Source organism: Dioscorea cayenensis, chromosome 16, assembly GCF_009730915.1.
Source record: "Dioscorea cayenensis subsp. rotundata cultivar TDr96_F1 chromosome 16, TDr96_F1_v2_PseudoChromosome.rev07_lg8_w22 25.fasta, whole genome shotgun sequence".
In the NCBI taxonomy this organism is placed as follows: domain Eukaryota; kingdom Viridiplantae; phylum Streptophyta; class Magnoliopsida; order Dioscoreales; family Dioscoreaceae; genus Dioscorea; species Dioscorea cayenensis.
Genome location: NC_052486.1, coordinates 4,655,918 through 4,673,392, shown reverse-complemented (window position 1 = coordinate 4,673,392; position 17,475 = coordinate 4,655,918). Strand labels below are relative to the sequence as shown.

The window sequence follows — 17,475 nt, the reverse complement described above, 5'->3', positions numbered from 1 at the left end:
GAATTAAGATTTCAGACTCAACAATTATAAATAAATTTTAATCTATTAATAATATTATATTTTATTACGGGTGGTTATGCAAGTCATCATCACATTAACCCATGCTCCAGTTCTGCTTATTTCCCCCACTCTTACTCATAAATCGATCACTAATAATTAAGTGATCTATTACCATCTAATTCTTCATCAGAACTTTTTTACAAAAGGTAAAAGTTTAAATTACCGGTGAGAGTATATTTTTGAGAGTATAAATAGTAATTATGCTGGTGATTCCAAACTCTAATCCTATTTGGTCCGTCGAGATTTGTGCATATTTTTATTTTTATTTTTTTTTTTAACGGCTAAACCGTTCATTTTTGACAAAATAATAATAAATAAATAAATAATAGGAGGTCGGATCTTTATCCCAAACCGACCCTGTTTACCGACTCGGTTGGCAAGCCGCCAAGATATGGAAATGGAACAACAAAGGTACAGCTAAGAAATGGTGAAAGTTCCCTCTCACAAGTCTTCCTGCGCTCAGTAGTCAATTCCGTGAAAATGTATTCATTCATAAAACTCCTACAAATGGGTTTACCCTCACGCCTCTTCTCTTCATCTTCGTCTATCCAGAAGCCCTAGCTCGTTCTCTCACTCTTTCTGAATGTTTCTCACCCTGAATTTTCTTGTGTTTTCTTGTAATTTGGTGTTTCTGGAGCTGAATTTGGGCTAAAGATGAGATCTTGATGGCTTTCTTGCTTCTTCTGGGGTTGTTGGTGTTGGGTCAATCTCTGGGTTCTTTGGCTGATGATGATGATGGAGTGAGCTATTCGTGGACTTGTGGATCTGATCACATTGAGTTCTTGAAATCTTCCGATGGGTATTTGTTTTATATCAATCAGAAGAGGGTAGAGGACCATGCTTTGATTTGTGGAGCCTTGGATTTTTGTTTAGCTAATGGGGTCTTCTTGTCTGATCATGAGGCTTCTGCTTTCTTTCATGTGAATTGTGATACTTTCTCTGGTAATTATTCGTTCTGTGTCTTTTTTATGAGTGTTGGTGTTGTTTTCATTGCTTAATAGCTTTGGATGAATGAAGTGATGGATGAAAAGAACATAAAATCTGGTAAAAATACCTTTTTTTAATTGGATTTTTTGGATGAATAAGTTGGAATTTGGAGAGTTGTCAAGTTGTCTTTGTAAGATGAAGGAATTGCATGACACTAACTTGCATAATGAATATTGTGTATATGGATTTCTGATAATCAGTTTGCTTGGAACGTGAATTGTAAACATTGTAAGGAATTTGTTGACTTGGATAGACTGTCCAATCACTTTGTTTTTAGGTTCCAGTTGATTTGACTCCTTTTTATGGTTTGTATTGTCTATCATGTTAATCATTTTATTTTCTGATGAGTCAATGCTTGTATTGCAGTGCCATTTCTTCAAAGAGTGGGGAGGAAACTTTTGCTGGAGTTTTCAGCTAAAGCACCCATTCCTCATCAGCTGCCCAGAGAGGATCAGTTAGTGAAGGAAAGAAAGAACTATAGCTTTTCCTCAGTGAAGGACAAACTTACCCTGGCTATTCCAGGAACGTTCCTTCTCTGTTGCACTTTTATTATGTCCTTGTTTTCGGGCAAAAAGGAAGGATCCCACTGAGCATCATGTTCTTGCCAATGAGCTTAGTCAAAGTGAGTCTAATTAAGTGACATGGATTTTACTTTCCTCATTTATCATCTGGTTGCAATGAATTTTTTTGTGTGCATGAATAAATATATGCTGGTGAAAAAGCAAAGATTACCTTACTTAGCAGGTTAAAAGTTCTGATCCCTTGCTTTTTTGGAACTTTTTTTTAATATTATTTGCATCATATGTAAACAGTCAGTTATTTATTATGTACAGTACAAATATAGTGATCTGCATTTAAAATTTGTCAATGATATCTTCAAGAAGAGAATATAGTTTTATGCATAATGTAGTCAAGGCTTAGATGATTGCGTTTTGATCTGTAAGTATTTCCCTGAAGGACAAGTTCATGATGGAATTTCAGTTATATAAGTTGAAATAAGTGAATTAAATTCAATGTGCTTCTTTTTGTTTATTAATGAATTTCTTAGGACTGTACAATGGATTTCTCATGGATGACAAAGGAGCCTTAAGACTCACTTGCATACTCAAGTCCAAATTCTATTCATCACTATGTTGATTATGCAGCTCCTGAATTTCTGGATAGTATACTGTTTTTACCTAATACCTCGACGAACTTTTTGGTTTTCTTCTAACGGCCAAATGTCGAGCTTAATCATCTGGATGGACTTTTGGACCACTTATATCACTTGTCTGATGTCCATCCAAGTTGTATGCACCTTGCTCGAAGTTGTGCTTTCCACCGAAGTTATGGAACTGAATAATGCCATTAAAAGAAATATTGAAAACTTTAATATTTTTTTATTGAAATGTTCCCAATTAAAAAACCCGAAGCATTTTTTATAATGAAAAGTTTGACATTTTCTTTAAGAAATAATGAAAAATCTAATACTAGTATGTTTGTGTGTGAACCCTTCTTTGACTCAGCATTTACTGATACCTAAGTTGCACTTACTTTGGTTGATTCTGTTAATAAGAAAGATTATTGGTCTTATTATAGAGAAAAACTCAAAGCATCGCTTAACAACTCGAACTCAAGTATATTGGACTATCCTTCACATATTTGTGGTTGTTGTACATGCTTAAGGTTTGGTTTGGTGAAACTAAAGAAATCGTTGGTCATGCACATTAGATTTCCTTTCTATTTTATGCTGCATATGGCTTGGCAATAATTTGTGTCAACAGAACTTAGTCCTAGCTTATGATATTTTGAATTTGTGACATTCCCATACCCGTAGATGGTATAAAGCTATGTGTTCTTGTTCTCTATGCACACTACATTATGTGCTTAATGCATTATGAAGATCTATTGGAAAGGAACAGTCACACTTTAATTCGTATTGGTACTCCTCCTCATCCATTGGTGATTCTTGTAGGTTAAACTTAAAAAAAGTCTGTTCTATTAGTATTTGCATAGAAGTTCCTGAGAGGATAAAACTTTTGAATGTTTCGTCGTCATAGATTTTTTTATTACTTTCCCAATTTTTTTTGTAGTTACGCACTTTTAGAAGAAGAAAGTTTGTTTTGATATTGTTGTATTCATTTTGCTAAGGATGTAATATTTAGACCCTTTTTTTTCAAGTCAGTACAAATAAGAATTTATGGTAGCTTGTGTTTTCTATCAGTTTATTTGTCCAGTTTTGCTCAGTTTTAGGAGTAAATTATCTGTGGATGATCTTGACAAACAATATGGATGGTATTGAAACATGGGCTATGACATCCTTGCAAACGGAGCTGACTCTCTCTCTCTCTCTCTATATATATATATATATTTATATATACACAGTCAATTAATGCTATAATAATGTTATGATTTTTCATCTTTAATTGGGAAGTCATTAAATAGCTTTTACGCCTTTCAAAAAGTGTTTCGACCATGGTTTTCTGCCTTAACATATGAATCTACTCCGCAATGGACTAATGATTTGCAGTTTGAGGCATGGGGCACTTTTGATCATTCAGTTAAATTAGACTAAAGTTGTGATGGGACATTGGATTGCTCTTAGAATTCATTGTCTATGATAGGTTTATTGCCTTTATGATTTTTAGGATGGATTGATCTGATAGAATGAAGGTGCAAAGCCCTTGTTGATAAAATGAACTTTGAGAGTTATGAATTGATAATGGAGTCCAATTGCTGCTATCTCTATCTATATTTTTTTGGAATGCCAGAAATCATCTGTAACCATGTTTTCCCTTTCTTTCACACTGATCATTTCATTTGATTAGCTGTAGCAACTGGTGCTACATCCAATGAATCCAATTCGGGATCTAGAAAAATTCCTGGAAGCCCATACAGAATACCTCCTAGTCCAGGGGTGGAAAGAGTTGTTCCACCAACGCCTCTTAGAGCACCTCCCAGTCCATCTCGATTCTTATTGTCTCCCCAATTGAATAGACTTGGATCTGTACATCTGAATACCAGCCAAATTATAAAAGCCACGCAGAACTTTTCACCTGCATTACGGCTGGGCGAAGGAGGCTTTGGCACTGTATACAAGGCTCTGTTGCCCGATGGCCAGGTTGTTGCTGTCAAACGGGCGAAGAAGGTAAGGATCTCTTTAATTGGATGCTTTTATTTCTCTCCACCTGTAATGATATCAGAGCACTTCATGAATTTTTTCCTAATCTAGAACTCAGATTGATGCACTTGACAGTTAAGTATTTGTTTCTCTATTCTAAATGCAGTGGGAAGCAAACTCAATTAGATTTTGCTTGATCTTATATGGATATTAGTGATGGGAAAAAAAACCAAAACACTGAAGTGAAACCAGAAAAACTGATCTAAAAACTTGGTTAACCAAATTAATCTCGACGTTTTTGGTTTTTTTCAGGTTCAATTCAATTCAAGTAAAATTTAATTTTCAGTTAACTAAGATTCTTAGATTGTACACAACAATAAATTAAAATTTTATAAATTAGATTATAGTGTCACAAAGTAGGATATCACTCTAATTTGGTTAAAGCCAGAAGAATATCCTCAATATGTTCGTTTTTGTTATCTTTAACAAATAGAGACCTTAGAGATCTACAAATTACAATAATTAGATAACAAATAGTTTACATGCTAAAGGTCATATATGTCTTTCAACAACTTATTTCCTTCATATAGAACACAACAAGACAATTATCTCTTGTGTTTTCATTTGTTTCAACTATTTGTTTTAATCCAAACAAACCCTAGGGAGTCAGTCCAACTATTATTTAGAAGGATAATAAGTAACTTGTGATAATCTCTTTGAGAATCAAGAGTGAGCCAAGAAATCTGAAGTTCTATTCCTTTTTGGTCTAATATAATAATTTGTAGTCACAGCCATCCATGATACACTGTGTTAGACTTTTATGGTAGATTTTGTTTAGTGAAAAGGTGTAATCTACTTAATGGAGTGCCCTTTGTTTATGTCTTTCTTTTATTCTTATTTTATATTTTTTTATATTTTTTTTATTTTGATGGCATGGATAGAAAAAAAGACTGAAAAACCAGTTAACTGGTCCTCCTGGTTATGTTACAGTTTCAAAACTTTTAGTCATGCCCAATCTCAATGGAATGTATTGGTCTGGTGTATTGTTGTGCATCCTCTAGACTTCTCTGAACGGTTTTGAGTAGACACAAATTCTTCGTGGAGGAGTGCAGGCTTTCCCGTTTATTAAAGTAGAAAAAGATTTTAAGTTAACGAGTTTGCATGATATTTAGAATGCTAAGATTCTGTAACAAATTTTCCAAAGTTGACCGCCAGGGATACAATTGGTCATCACAATCAGAGACCAGAGTTGTAGGAACCTTTGAACATACGGTTAATTAGTATACATCGCCACTTTCCAATTAATCACCTTCCGGTTATAATAATGGACTATCTAAAACTTTCTTTTGCTCTTTCCATAAGAAGTTTAATATCCTGCTGAGTTCCAAACAAAATTTGAGCAATATGTTGCAATATTTGTTTATTAACTGCAAGAAGACCTCAACTCTTTGCAAGTCTAGATAGCAGTTGTGGGCTGTTTATGTTTTAGAATACTCTCATTGGTTGTATTTGCTTACTTAGAATTAGCATCTCATATTTTCAAGAATGAGTTCAAATATATCACCAGCAAATTTGAAATAACCTTGCAAAATTACTAGGGAGGACTGAGGAGTTTATTGTGTCCAAGATGGTTTGGTGGGAGCAAAAGATTCAGATTGTCCAGAGTTTTAGGAATTGCTACATTTTATTTATTTATTTGCTGTTATTCTCTGCATTATTATATGGTTATGTATATATCTAGAGTATTAAGGAGTCTCCCTGCATAAGACAAATTCCAGTTGATGTAAAATATTGAAGTCTTTTGATCCCCTCATCTCTTCTCATTTTTCCTCCTTTTGGCAATAACCTTGTCTCACTGGGTTGTAGCTCCACAGCACTTCTTTGTCATTTGCCCCTTTTCTGTTCCAACACAATGGAAATTAGCCTACCCACCCCTGCTCTAATTAAGCCCATTCGATCTCTGTTCTTCATGCCCTCTATTTATTATATATTAGAGCCTGAAACATTCCCATAACTCCTATCATGGAAAGATCAATTGTAACGCAATCTTGAAGGATGAGATTTTCTCTTGAAAAAGTTTAAAGAATCTAACTAAGATTTTGGAATTTCACATCAACTCGTGCATAATCAAAAATATTGAGTAGGAACTGACAAATATAATTATTGTTTTCTTCAGGAACATATCTCATCTCTAAGAGATGAGTTCAGTAATGAAGTTGAGCTTCTTGCCAAAATTGAACACAGGAATTTAGTGAAGCTGTTGGGTTACAATGATAAAGGAAATGAGCGTATTATAATTACAGAATATGTTCCGAATGGTACTCTAAGGGAACATCTAGATGGTAAGTTTATGAATACTGCATTCCTTTATTTATTTGTTTATTTATTTATTTTTTTGGGAAGGAATGTTAACAATTTTGTTCCATTTGACAGGTCAGCATGGGAAGATTTCTGGACTTTAGTCAACGGTTAGAAATAGCTATAGATGTTGCTCATGGCCTTACTTATCTACATCTATATGCTGGTAAGGCTTTTACTGACATAAAATTAGCTTCATGCAAGAGAAATTTACTTTATAATCTCCTTGTGTTCACCTTTCTCAATCATCAAAGACGTTGAGTGAATTGCCCTTGAAAAAGTATCAAAAAAACATAGCATGCATTTGCTTTACAGAAGCATTTGTGCTCTTGTTCTTTTGTTCTTTTGTTGATTGTATATGATGGTTATAAATTTGTATCTTGTTATCGCTTCTGCTCATATTGTTTTTGCCAAAATATGAAAATTATGAACCTTTAGTTATCCAAGATTTCTAATATCTAACTATTCCATTAAACAGCGCTTCACTACCATCCGACATTTTTCTACTTTAATCTTTAACAGAGAAGACGATAATCCACCGGGACATCAAGTCATCAAATATACTATTGACTGAGAGCTACAGAGCCAAGGTTTCTGACTTCGGCTTCGCAAGGTTTGGCCCAGCAGCAGAGCAGACCCATATCATGACCAGAGTCAAAGGAACGGCCGGGTACTTAGACCCCGAATACTTGCAGACCTATCAGCTCACACCAAAGAGTGACGTGTTCTCTTACGGCATATTGTTATTAGAAATTCTGTCCGCACGACGTCCTGTAGATCTCAAGAGAGATCAGGATGAAAGAATTCTTGTGAGATGGGTAAGCTTCACTTTGTCAACCTACTTATATTCACTCTCCGAGCCGAACTAAACCCGAAAAGAACTTTGTTGTTGCAGGCTTTCAATTTATATAATGCCAGTAACTTGAGAGGGATGTTGGATCCTCTGTTAGAGGAAGAAGTCGACGAAGAAGTTCTAGGAAAGTTATTTGGCTTGGCATTTCAATGTGCTGCTCCTACTCGTCACGATCGTCCAACCATGAAACAAGTAGGAGAACAACTGTGGGAAATACGAAAAGACTATGGAAGGAGCCGAATGAGAATGTAAACCGGCCGGCTGTGTACTCATTGTGGATGCAAGAAAATGTAAAGGAAGTCAGCTCTTTGTTATCTTACACTTTGTTTCTCTGGTTATAGGATGCTTTTTAACATTATTATAGCCATTTAAATTGAATGTTATTATTTCTCATTGATCTTTAAGTTACATTTCTTTTTTATTTCTTGTGCAACTTTTAGTGTTGTTGATTCAGTTTGAGTTCTATGTTTATAACTTCATACAATGTCACCATTCTGCTTTGGTTAACTGATACCCTCCTTTATTTATTTATTTATTATTTTAATTTATTTTATTTTATTGGGTTGGAGCTTTTTGTTTGATGTGATTCTAATTTTTCTAATGAATGTGCTTTTGTGGGGCATGAGTTACAGTTGTTAGATAATGACACTGTTACACTGAATAAATAAAGAGAAAATTATTAAAAACTCCCTGTATATTAGATTGTAATCATCTTCTGAGGTTTTTACTTTATTATTTATTTATTTATTTATTTCCTCCTATCTTGGCACTTTAAATATTTTTATGCTAGATGATAAGGTAGAAGTTGTAAATAGGGATGGGCACGGGGCGGGGAGGAGGAGTTTCTCCACTCACTCTCTCATCTCGGGTGGGGATTCTCCATCCCTCCCCAGTTGGAGAATTGGGGAGGAGGAAGCCCCCACTCTCCGCTCCCACGAGGGCCGGGATCTTCGCTCCGGCCACCTAACACAATTTTTTTAAAAAAAAATTCACTAATCTAATGTTTAAATTCATGAACTTAGAAATCTTAGATACCAATTAATTAAGATTCATCTTTATTAATAACAAACATAATATTATATTATATATTTTTAATTTTTTATTTTAACACATTTTTTTACAAAAAAATCCAATAATCTAAAGAAAAAAAATCCATAAAATTAGGTATTAATTGAGACTAATCATTATTAATAACAAATATTGTATTATATTATATATATTTTTTATTTTTTATTTCAACAATTATATATATATATATTATTTCGGGTCAGAGATTCTGTGGGGCGGGGAATATGATGACTGGGGAAATTTTAATTCCCTCACCCCTATCCCCTGAGGGAAAAAACCAGGGATTCCCCACTCAAAATGGGGAGGATCCTCGCGGGACGAGGGACTCCCTCGCCCCATACCCATCCCTAGATGTAAAGTGTTTTTTGTCCTATTGAGGATACAAGTTTAAATTTTATTTCACATGGGATGAAATTACAAGTGTGGTAAAATATAACTTCATCTTTTTATTTTTTTTATTTTTTTTTGCACATTCATAACTTGTTTGCCCTCATTTGTTAAAAAAAATTGATATTGGGATTTTATAATTTTAACTTAATTTTAATTTAAAAATATGAATTTAGAAAATTAGGATATTTTAAAATTTTGATAAATTTTAAAAGATTCTTTAAAAAAAAAAGTTGAAAGAATTAGAGGGACTTATTGTTACTTTCTTTATAATAAATTTCATTGATGATTTTATAGATATCCGCATTAAAAAGTATTACATTTATTATTGTACCTCTTTAAACAGTTAAAATTTTGTGTATGCCTGGGAATTATCTTTTAAAATTGTTTTTGAATGGAAGTTTTAATTTACAAATTTCATTAAAAAAATCAAGATATAAAATGTAAATTAATTCTAATTAAATGATAGTTTTTTTTAATGAATCACGTGGGATTACATGTCCAAATAATTAAAAAGATTAAGATTATCTTTTTAATCCATGAAGTCTTTATGCTAATATTTACATAAAAAGTATAGACTGATATAATCTAATAATGATGAGATATAAATTATTAATTATTTTAATTATAACTCCATAAATTATATATTAATAGATCCTTTAAATTGTAAATCTATGATTAAAAAATATAAATAAATAACAAAAACATATACCATTAAATTTTATTTTAGAATAATCATAAACTGGATTATATATATATATATAATAATAATAATAATAATAATAATAATAATAATAATAATAATAAATGAGGGTGCATTAATTTAGGGACTTTTGCTTTCAACCGTTGGATATCAATCCAACGGTCATAATCATACTTTTACATTTGTGTTACTAAATGCATAGAATTTTAATACGAACCATTTAAACACATTTAATCGAATCTACACAAATAATTCAATCAATCACAACTGTTGAATTCTACTTTCACTAAATCTATAGAACTTTTATAAAAACCAAAACAAACCTAACAAATCCAAATTAAATCCATTTAACCTATTAATATGTCTGTCTTTCTCCATTGTTATCACTATACTTAACTACTGACATTTCGTGGTGATATATGGTTTCTTATAATAAATTATTAATTTATAAGGGTATATTCATAAAATTTGAATATAAATATTTCAGGGTTAGATATGCAAAAATGCTAAAAGAGTCGGCAAAGCCATTGAAAGCGCCATTGCATTGTCCTCAGGCCCACCAACAACCAAACCAACCCTTCCAAAACCCTCAAATCTCATCGCCATCGCCCAATTCCTTTCTCAAAATCTCTCCTTTTCCCCTTCTCCGTCTCCTTGATCTTCTCTTCTCTCCTCCCTCATGGTTGAGAGATCTCCAGAACGATCCCACCATCACTTCTTTTGAGCTTGGTTTGACCCTGCTGTGATTGTTCCTTGTTGCAGCGATGTCGTTCTTCTTGGGGCTTGTTCTTGGTGTCGCTGTCGGTGTTGGTCTCATCATTGCGTTCGTGCGCTCGGAGAACTCGCGGTCCAAGCGCCGGACTGAGCTGGTACTTTCGCTTTTCATCCAATTCTTTGTGGATTGTTTGGTCAAGTGTGCTTGGTTTTGCATCTGATTAGTGATATGAGGAATGCTGATGAGATAGAGGAAGAAATCTGTATGCTTGATTATTAGAGTTTTATAGTAGTGTTTTTCCATAGTATTACTAATTTGAAGTGATATATTAAGCATACTGCTAATTTAGTTTTTTTGTATGCTGATTGTTGTTGATTAGATAAATTAACAACGTAGTTGATTGTTTCTTGCTTTTTTGGTGATTCAGCTATGTAGTTGTTGTAGTTAATGCATTTATTGTCCCACCTGGGGTCTGCACAAGAGAGTGATGCTAGTCAGTGTGTTTTGCAATTCAAGATTGATTTGATTATCTTAAACACAGAGTTATAGGTTTCTAGATGTGTGTTAGGAATCACTTATCCATCACCACTGCTCTGAAGTGTAGGATTTTAAATGTTACAATTTTGGTTGGTGAATCTTTGTGAATTATGGATGTTGTGCTCAAATTAACTTCTGAGGTTTTGGGGACAAGATTACCTAAACTTGGATATCATAGTGTGTGAACATTTTATCTGGCTGATCCTAAGCTGTCTTTACAACTGTTAAAGAGCGGCTAAGCTTCCTCCTAATTTTACCTGCTAAATCTGTATAATCCTAAACTTTTGAGGCTATGCATGAGATAAAAACCATTTTCATGTTTGCACTATTGTCTTTCAAGGCTCAAATATAATGATTTAAATAATATTAGTTCTTTCTATGCTCTGTAGGATTTCTCTTCTAAATATGTCAAACTGGTTGCCATTAGCCACACTGTTCTAGTCTGAGATTGAACTGATGAAATTATAATGTTTGTATTTTTTCCTTCTTCTAGAACTTAGATGCAGTACCTTTCTTTTTTCAGGCAGCTACTATTGCAGCTTTTGCAAGGATGACTGTTGAAGATTCAAGGAAGATTCTACCCACGGAATACTACCCTTCGTGGGTTGTTTTCTCACAGAGACAGAAGTTGAGTTGGTTATGTTTGGTGTGCGGTCATTCTTTCACATTCCTTTATTTTAAGCCTGTGTTTTAATATCAGTTTCTTCATTTTTGCAGTTGAACTGGCTTAACCTTGAACTGGCTAAAATCTGGCCTTACATTAATGAGGTGCTTCTTTATCCCCTCCTTTTGCTCAAGTTTTACTCAATAAAACCATAATTAAGTGGACTTATATAGATTTTTTGCATTATCATGGCCGCTGAAATATGTTGTCAATATTTGAGATGATCAGTTTATGGCTGTATAAGGTACATCTCTGCTGATTCAGTCATGCTGTTTATAATTGCAATATGATTACAGGCTGCATCTGATTTAATCAGAACTTCTGTTGAACCTGTTCTTGAACAATATAAATCCATTGTCCTATCTTCCCTCAAGTTTTCAAAGCTTACTCTTGGGACTGTTGCACCACAATTCACAGGTTGGCTTTCTTATGAACCATGCTTTGTTTGTATCTCATTTGTGGAGATTTGGTTGAAGTCTTATTGTGTTGGTGAAAAATGAAAATTACATTATTACTAGTTTTTAACACTTTGGCCAAATACTAATTTTTTCTCATACTATTTAACTTGTGTTATCTCATTTTACATATGCACTTTATCACTGTCTGTATATTCTTAAATTCTTAACTCTACCTAAGTGAGATGAGGGAAAATCAAAGTTAGACACACACACGAAAACTCAAATTTAGATATGGGCAATTTCTGATTGATAATATGCCAGAAAATTCTGTATAGCGCATACACACTTGCATACACACATCCCACTCGGAATATGGGAGGAGACTAGAGAACTTAAATTTAACTATAACCAATTTCTGAATTCTGATTGACAGTATGCCAAAAATTCTGTATAGCGCCACACATACACACCCCACCTGACACATGGGAGAGGATTAGAAAACTCAAATTTAGCTATGACCAACGTTACTCCACAAAACTCATTAATTTTCTTTTCAGGTGTATCGATTGTTGAAGATGATGGTTCTGGTATTACAATGGAGTTAGAGCTGCAGTGGGATGGGAATCCAAACATTGTATTAGACATTCGAACTAAACTTGGTGTGGCGCTTCCTATACAGGTGATTATGTGTTACACTTCAAATGCACAAGTTGGTAAAATATCTAATGAAAAAAGAAGTGGTTTTCTGAATATCTCATTGTTGAGAAACATTCTAGTTCTATCAATAAATTTCCTTCCATTTATATGTACAAATTTATGTGTATACATGAAATGATGTGACATATAACCATGTAGGCATACATAACTAATAACTTGGGGACGGTTGACAAATGATGTTATTTATTTATTTCGCTATGAACATGTGATGTTCATGAATATTGTAACCTTTTGGATTTGCTATATCAATTACCAGCATCTGTCTTTTATTATGATCTTCTGTAATCTAGTTTTATTACGTGTGTCATATTAATCTTTTGGGATACTTTGAGTGATTAAACTTTACCTTGTTGTTCGGCAATCTGAAATTAGGTCAAAAATATTGGCTTCACTGGTGTTTTCCGATTAATCTTTAAACCACTTGTGGAAGAGTTTCCATGCTTTGGAGCAGTCTGTTACTCTTTGAGAGAAAAGGTACTGTGGTTTAATCGACAGTTAAAGCTTGCCCATGCATACTGTTTCTTTTAACTGTAACACCATTGGTGCTCATCCTTTACTGCAGAAAAAGCTGGATTTTACCCTTAAAGTTGTTGGTGGTGATTTGTCATCTATCCCTGGAGTTTCTGGTGCTATTGAGGTTCAAACATTGCCCCAAAAAACTGCCTTCTTTCCAGTGTAATATATTTTTCTTCTAATAATTTAATGTATAAAATGATTGTAGGAAACAATACGCAATGCTATTGAAGATACCTTGACATGGCCTGTACGAAAAGTTGTTCCAATCTTACCTGGGGATTACAGGTATAGTCATGCTTTTTGGCGCTCTGTTTTTCTCTGAAAGTTACTTTGAAATAACAAACAACTTCTATATCAAATTGTGTATAGCATGCTCTTATTCATACTTTATATTGTTTATTTTTTTTAAGTTATAATGTATGTTGCATAACCCTTTTTTAAGTCATCTTTTGAGTTAATAGTGATCCATTAAATTATGTAAATGCCCTTTCCCCTCATATTCCTAGTTCTTTTTTCCCCCAAGTTTTTATTAAGAATGACTTGAATTTGTCTATTAGTTGATTTGGGGTGAAAAATAACAAGAGAATGGGTTTGGAAGGGTATTTTTGTCATTCAAAATGACGTCATACGAAACTAGGATTTCTTGCACATGTATCCCCTCAAAATCTTGCAATCCTATATATACCCTTGCAAACTTTTTATTCATATCCATACGCTTGCTTTGCCCAGATTATGTCATATATTTTTCTACTGGACTCAAATCTTATTAGCAAAGTTTGGTCAAACTAGCATTAAGTTTGATTACTTGATTGTAGACTATAATAATAAATAGGGAAATGCATTCATGTCTTATATAAAACTCATTTTGAAGTTTTGTGGATGCATATGATAGTGTTGTCATCTCATAAATTATTCTGTTGATCATTGAGTGATAATAGGTAATTGACTTAAATCAGGGGCGTGCACATAAACTTATGTGTTATTTCAAGTTTCTGTTGTGCCATATATGTATAAATACCAAAAACTTAAACAAAGAAAACTTAATTGTGTCAGGTATATCCTTTTACTTGTGAGGTATAAATGCACTATTGATCACTATTTTTGACCCAATGTTCATTTTTATCCCTGTATTTTTTGAAGAAATATTCATTACGATCCTTAATGATGACTTAACATACACATTTATATACAATAATTTTTTTATCTGATTTTTTGGCATATGTGGCCTAAGGTGGCACTTTTTATATGATTTTAGTTACCACATAAGCTAAAAACTGTATAAAAATCTTGAAGGTAAAATTGTATGTTGAACCATCATTAAGGACTGCCATGAGCATTTTCCTAAAAGATAGGGATCATATTGAACAGTTTGTAAACACAGAGACAGAAATTAAAATTAATGGTCAAATATTGGTGCATTTAAATCCTATTTAACTAGAGGTTGGGAAGTATATTTTTTAAAACATGTAATATAGTTCTTTGCAAAGTAACTAAAACTATAAAACTTATGTGAAATTGTTCTTTTTCCATCTTAGTAATGGTTGATTGAAACCTTTTGTTCCCTCTCATATAGTGACCTCGAACTGAAGCCTGAGGGAGTATTAGAAGTAAAGCTTGTTCAAGCTAAAGGTTTAACAAACAAGGACCTCATTGGAAAATCAGATCCCTTTGCTGTTGTGTACATCCGTCCGTTACCTGATAGGATGAAAAAAAGCAAAACTATCGTGAGTTCCCACATAACCCTGCCTTTTCTCTGTATTCTTATTTGTTTGAGAAGTGAAACTGGTTTTTTATTTTTTATTTTTAATGCAGAACAATGATTTGAACCCTATCTGGAATGAGCATTTCGAATTCATTGTTGAAGACGCCTCTACGCAAAATTTAATACTAAAGGTCTATGATGATGAAGGTATCCAGGCAGCTGAACTTATCGGTTGTTCTCAAGTTAGGTTGAAGGACCTCCAACCTGGGAAAGTAAAGGATATTTGGTTAGACCTTGTCAAAGATTTGGAAATCCAGAGGGACAGAAAAAATCGGGGCCAGGTTAGGTCATTTAATATTTATGCACATACATCATTGTATTTATATATGTCCTATCTTTGCTAATGCATGCCTCAAATTTAATTTGCGCTTCATTGTTTGAAAGATTTTTAAAGTACATTAGGAAAGTAGATATTTATAGTGAAGTAATTTAACTGTCAAATAGTGAATGGTTTAGATTAATTGTTTTGCCAATGTAACATGCTCATTTTTGGACAAAACATTCTCTTTTCCATGACTATCCCTTTGATGCAAATTGTTTGGTTATGTTTAAATAATTCAAGCTTCAGATTTATAGTCTCTGATTTGTATCTGGGTCTATGTTTTACACTTTTAACATTCCTAATTCCTTATAACACATCAGGTGCACCTAGAGCTTCTATATTGCCCGTATGGCATGGAGAATGGATTCACTAACCCTTTTGCGTTGCAAAATTTCTCAATGACTTCTTTGGAGAAGGTTCTCAAAAGTGGATCGAATGGCACTGATGCTGCTGATATTGAAAAACAATCAACAAACAAGAAAAAGGAAGTTATTGTGAGAGGAGTCCTCTCGGTGACAGTTATATCCGCAGAAGATTTGCCTGCTATGGATTTGATGGGAAAGGCTGACCCTTACGTCGTACTTAGCATGAAGAAGACTGAAACAAAATTCAAAACAAGAGTAATTTTTTAAATCAATCAGCTTTGGAAATTTTTTTTTTCTTTCAAAGAAATCTCTTTAACTCATTTATCTTTTTCAGGTGGTGAATGAGAGTTTGAATCCAACATGGAATCAGAATTTCGACTTTGTTGTCGAAGATGGGCTTCATGATATGCTTATTTTGGAAGTCTGGGATCATGATACATTCGGCAAGGTGACTTTTCTTATACTTATCCATCCCATCTTCTTGTAGTTGATAATTGAAGTGCGAACTGATATTAAATGATCGAAGTCATCGAGAAACTAATAAAACTATCTATTATTCATCAGGATTTCATGGGAAGATGCATCATGACACTAACCAGAGTCATTTTGGAAAGGTGAATACAGTGATTCATTTCCACTCGAAAACGCGAAAACTGGAAAATTGAATATACATCTCAAATGGACACCGCAGCCGATATATCGAGATACATAAAATGATTATCACCAAAAATCGAGTGAATTCGGCCTCTCTTTGCTTGCGAAATTCTCTGAACAACATTTTTTCTGAGTAGTTCTGCTGCAGATTATATCTTGAGTGTAAAATGTTTCTGTTCTGGTTTTAGAGTAGTTAAGTAAATATGTTTTTAGTTGCAGAATGAGGGAAAAGAAAGTTCAGAAAAATAAATCTTGGGATCATGTAATATAAATTTTGTCTCCATTTTTTTGGGGACTATTTCAGATCTGTGTTAGTTATTGACTACATTATGTTTTCCTTTGTACAATTTAAATTTTTATGTGCTTTTTTTATGGATTCGGAGACTTGTGTTATTACTGAAAATTATATGTTTGAAAATCTTATGCTTTTGAGTTATTTTTTTTAAAGAAAAATCTTTGTTTATATCTATAATATAAGAATTCAGACTTTTACTGTTTAAAAAAAAAAAAATAATTGACAATTTAGGAAGTGAAGAAAACAAATCAAGGCTAATTTATAATTGTTTTCAAAAAAATAGAAACTATATTTCATATTTTAATATCTAAATAAATGTATTAAAAAGAGTTTTTTTAAAAATGTGTGTGTGTGTGTGTGGTTGCAACTTGCAATCGAGCCGACCTGAGCCTTTGTTATGTTTAAGCATGGCTCGCCATTATTTGGGCCAAGCCTATTTTGAGCTTCCTTTATTAAGCTTGAGCTCGGCTCACTAAGGAAATATTAAGTTTGAGCTCAGTTCGATAGCTACAATATGATGGCTACATTGTGGATGTGCACATTAATTATCTACAGTAATAATTAAAAATAATTTAAAATTACTATATTATCATGTAGTACAATACCAAACCAAGCTTCTCATGAGTTTTAGCAAGTCGAGCAGTTTGAGGCTTAAGCTTAGCTCGATTATCTACTTAAGCTCAAAAATCAAGCTTTAGTTCGGCTCATTTGCTTAATAAATGAGCTTTTTTCAAATCGAGTCTCGAGCCGCTTACAAAAAACTTAGGTAATGTTTGGATGTCAGTAATGGTTCCCCTAAGAAGGGGGGGGGTTCACCATATTGGGGGGAATGGTTCATTTCTCTACAAAATGACTATTTTACCCTTGAGAAACAAAGAAAAGACACATAAAAATTAAATAACCAAACCCTAACCCCATGGAAGCTTGCCATCATCATCCTTTGAGAGTTGCACATCCCTGTTGTCAAGCCTCTTGAGCTCGTGTTCTTGCGCTCGTCATCGTCGGCGGCGGGTG

General features: G+C 33.5%; 2 protein-coding genes across 2 annotated transcripts; both read left to right on the top strand.

The window, feature by feature from the left end:
- The first annotated feature begins 524 nt into the window (after window positions 1-524).
- Window positions 525-7,762, top strand: LOC120278452 (calmodulin-binding receptor-like cytoplasmic kinase 3). Its single transcript, XM_039285246.1, is given in 8 exon segments — window positions 525-1,002; window positions 1,414-1,592; window positions 1,594-1,669; window positions 3,855-4,174; window positions 6,324-6,493; window positions 6,586-6,671; window positions 7,028-7,323; window positions 7,401-7,762. Coding segments are annotated over 8 exon segments (1,614 nt in total). The 5' UTR covers window positions 525-725; the 3' UTR covers window positions 7,611-7,762.
- A 2,296-nt stretch (window positions 7,763-10,058) lies between these two features.
- LOC120279309 (synaptotagmin-5-like) lies at window positions 10,059-16,538 on the top strand. The gene is given in 14 exon segments (XM_039286224.1): window positions 10,059-10,385; window positions 11,292-11,396; window positions 11,486-11,536; window positions 11,729-11,849; window positions 12,388-12,509; window positions 12,920-13,021; window positions 13,110-13,184; window positions 13,269-13,348; window positions 14,637-14,787; window positions 14,876-15,106; window positions 15,468-15,767; window positions 15,847-15,960; window positions 16,077-16,127; window positions 16,129-16,538. Coding segments are annotated over 14 exon segments (1,704 nt in total). The 5' UTR covers window positions 10,059-10,280; the 3' UTR covers window positions 16,225-16,538.
- Window positions 16,539-17,475: the final 937 nt, after the last annotated feature.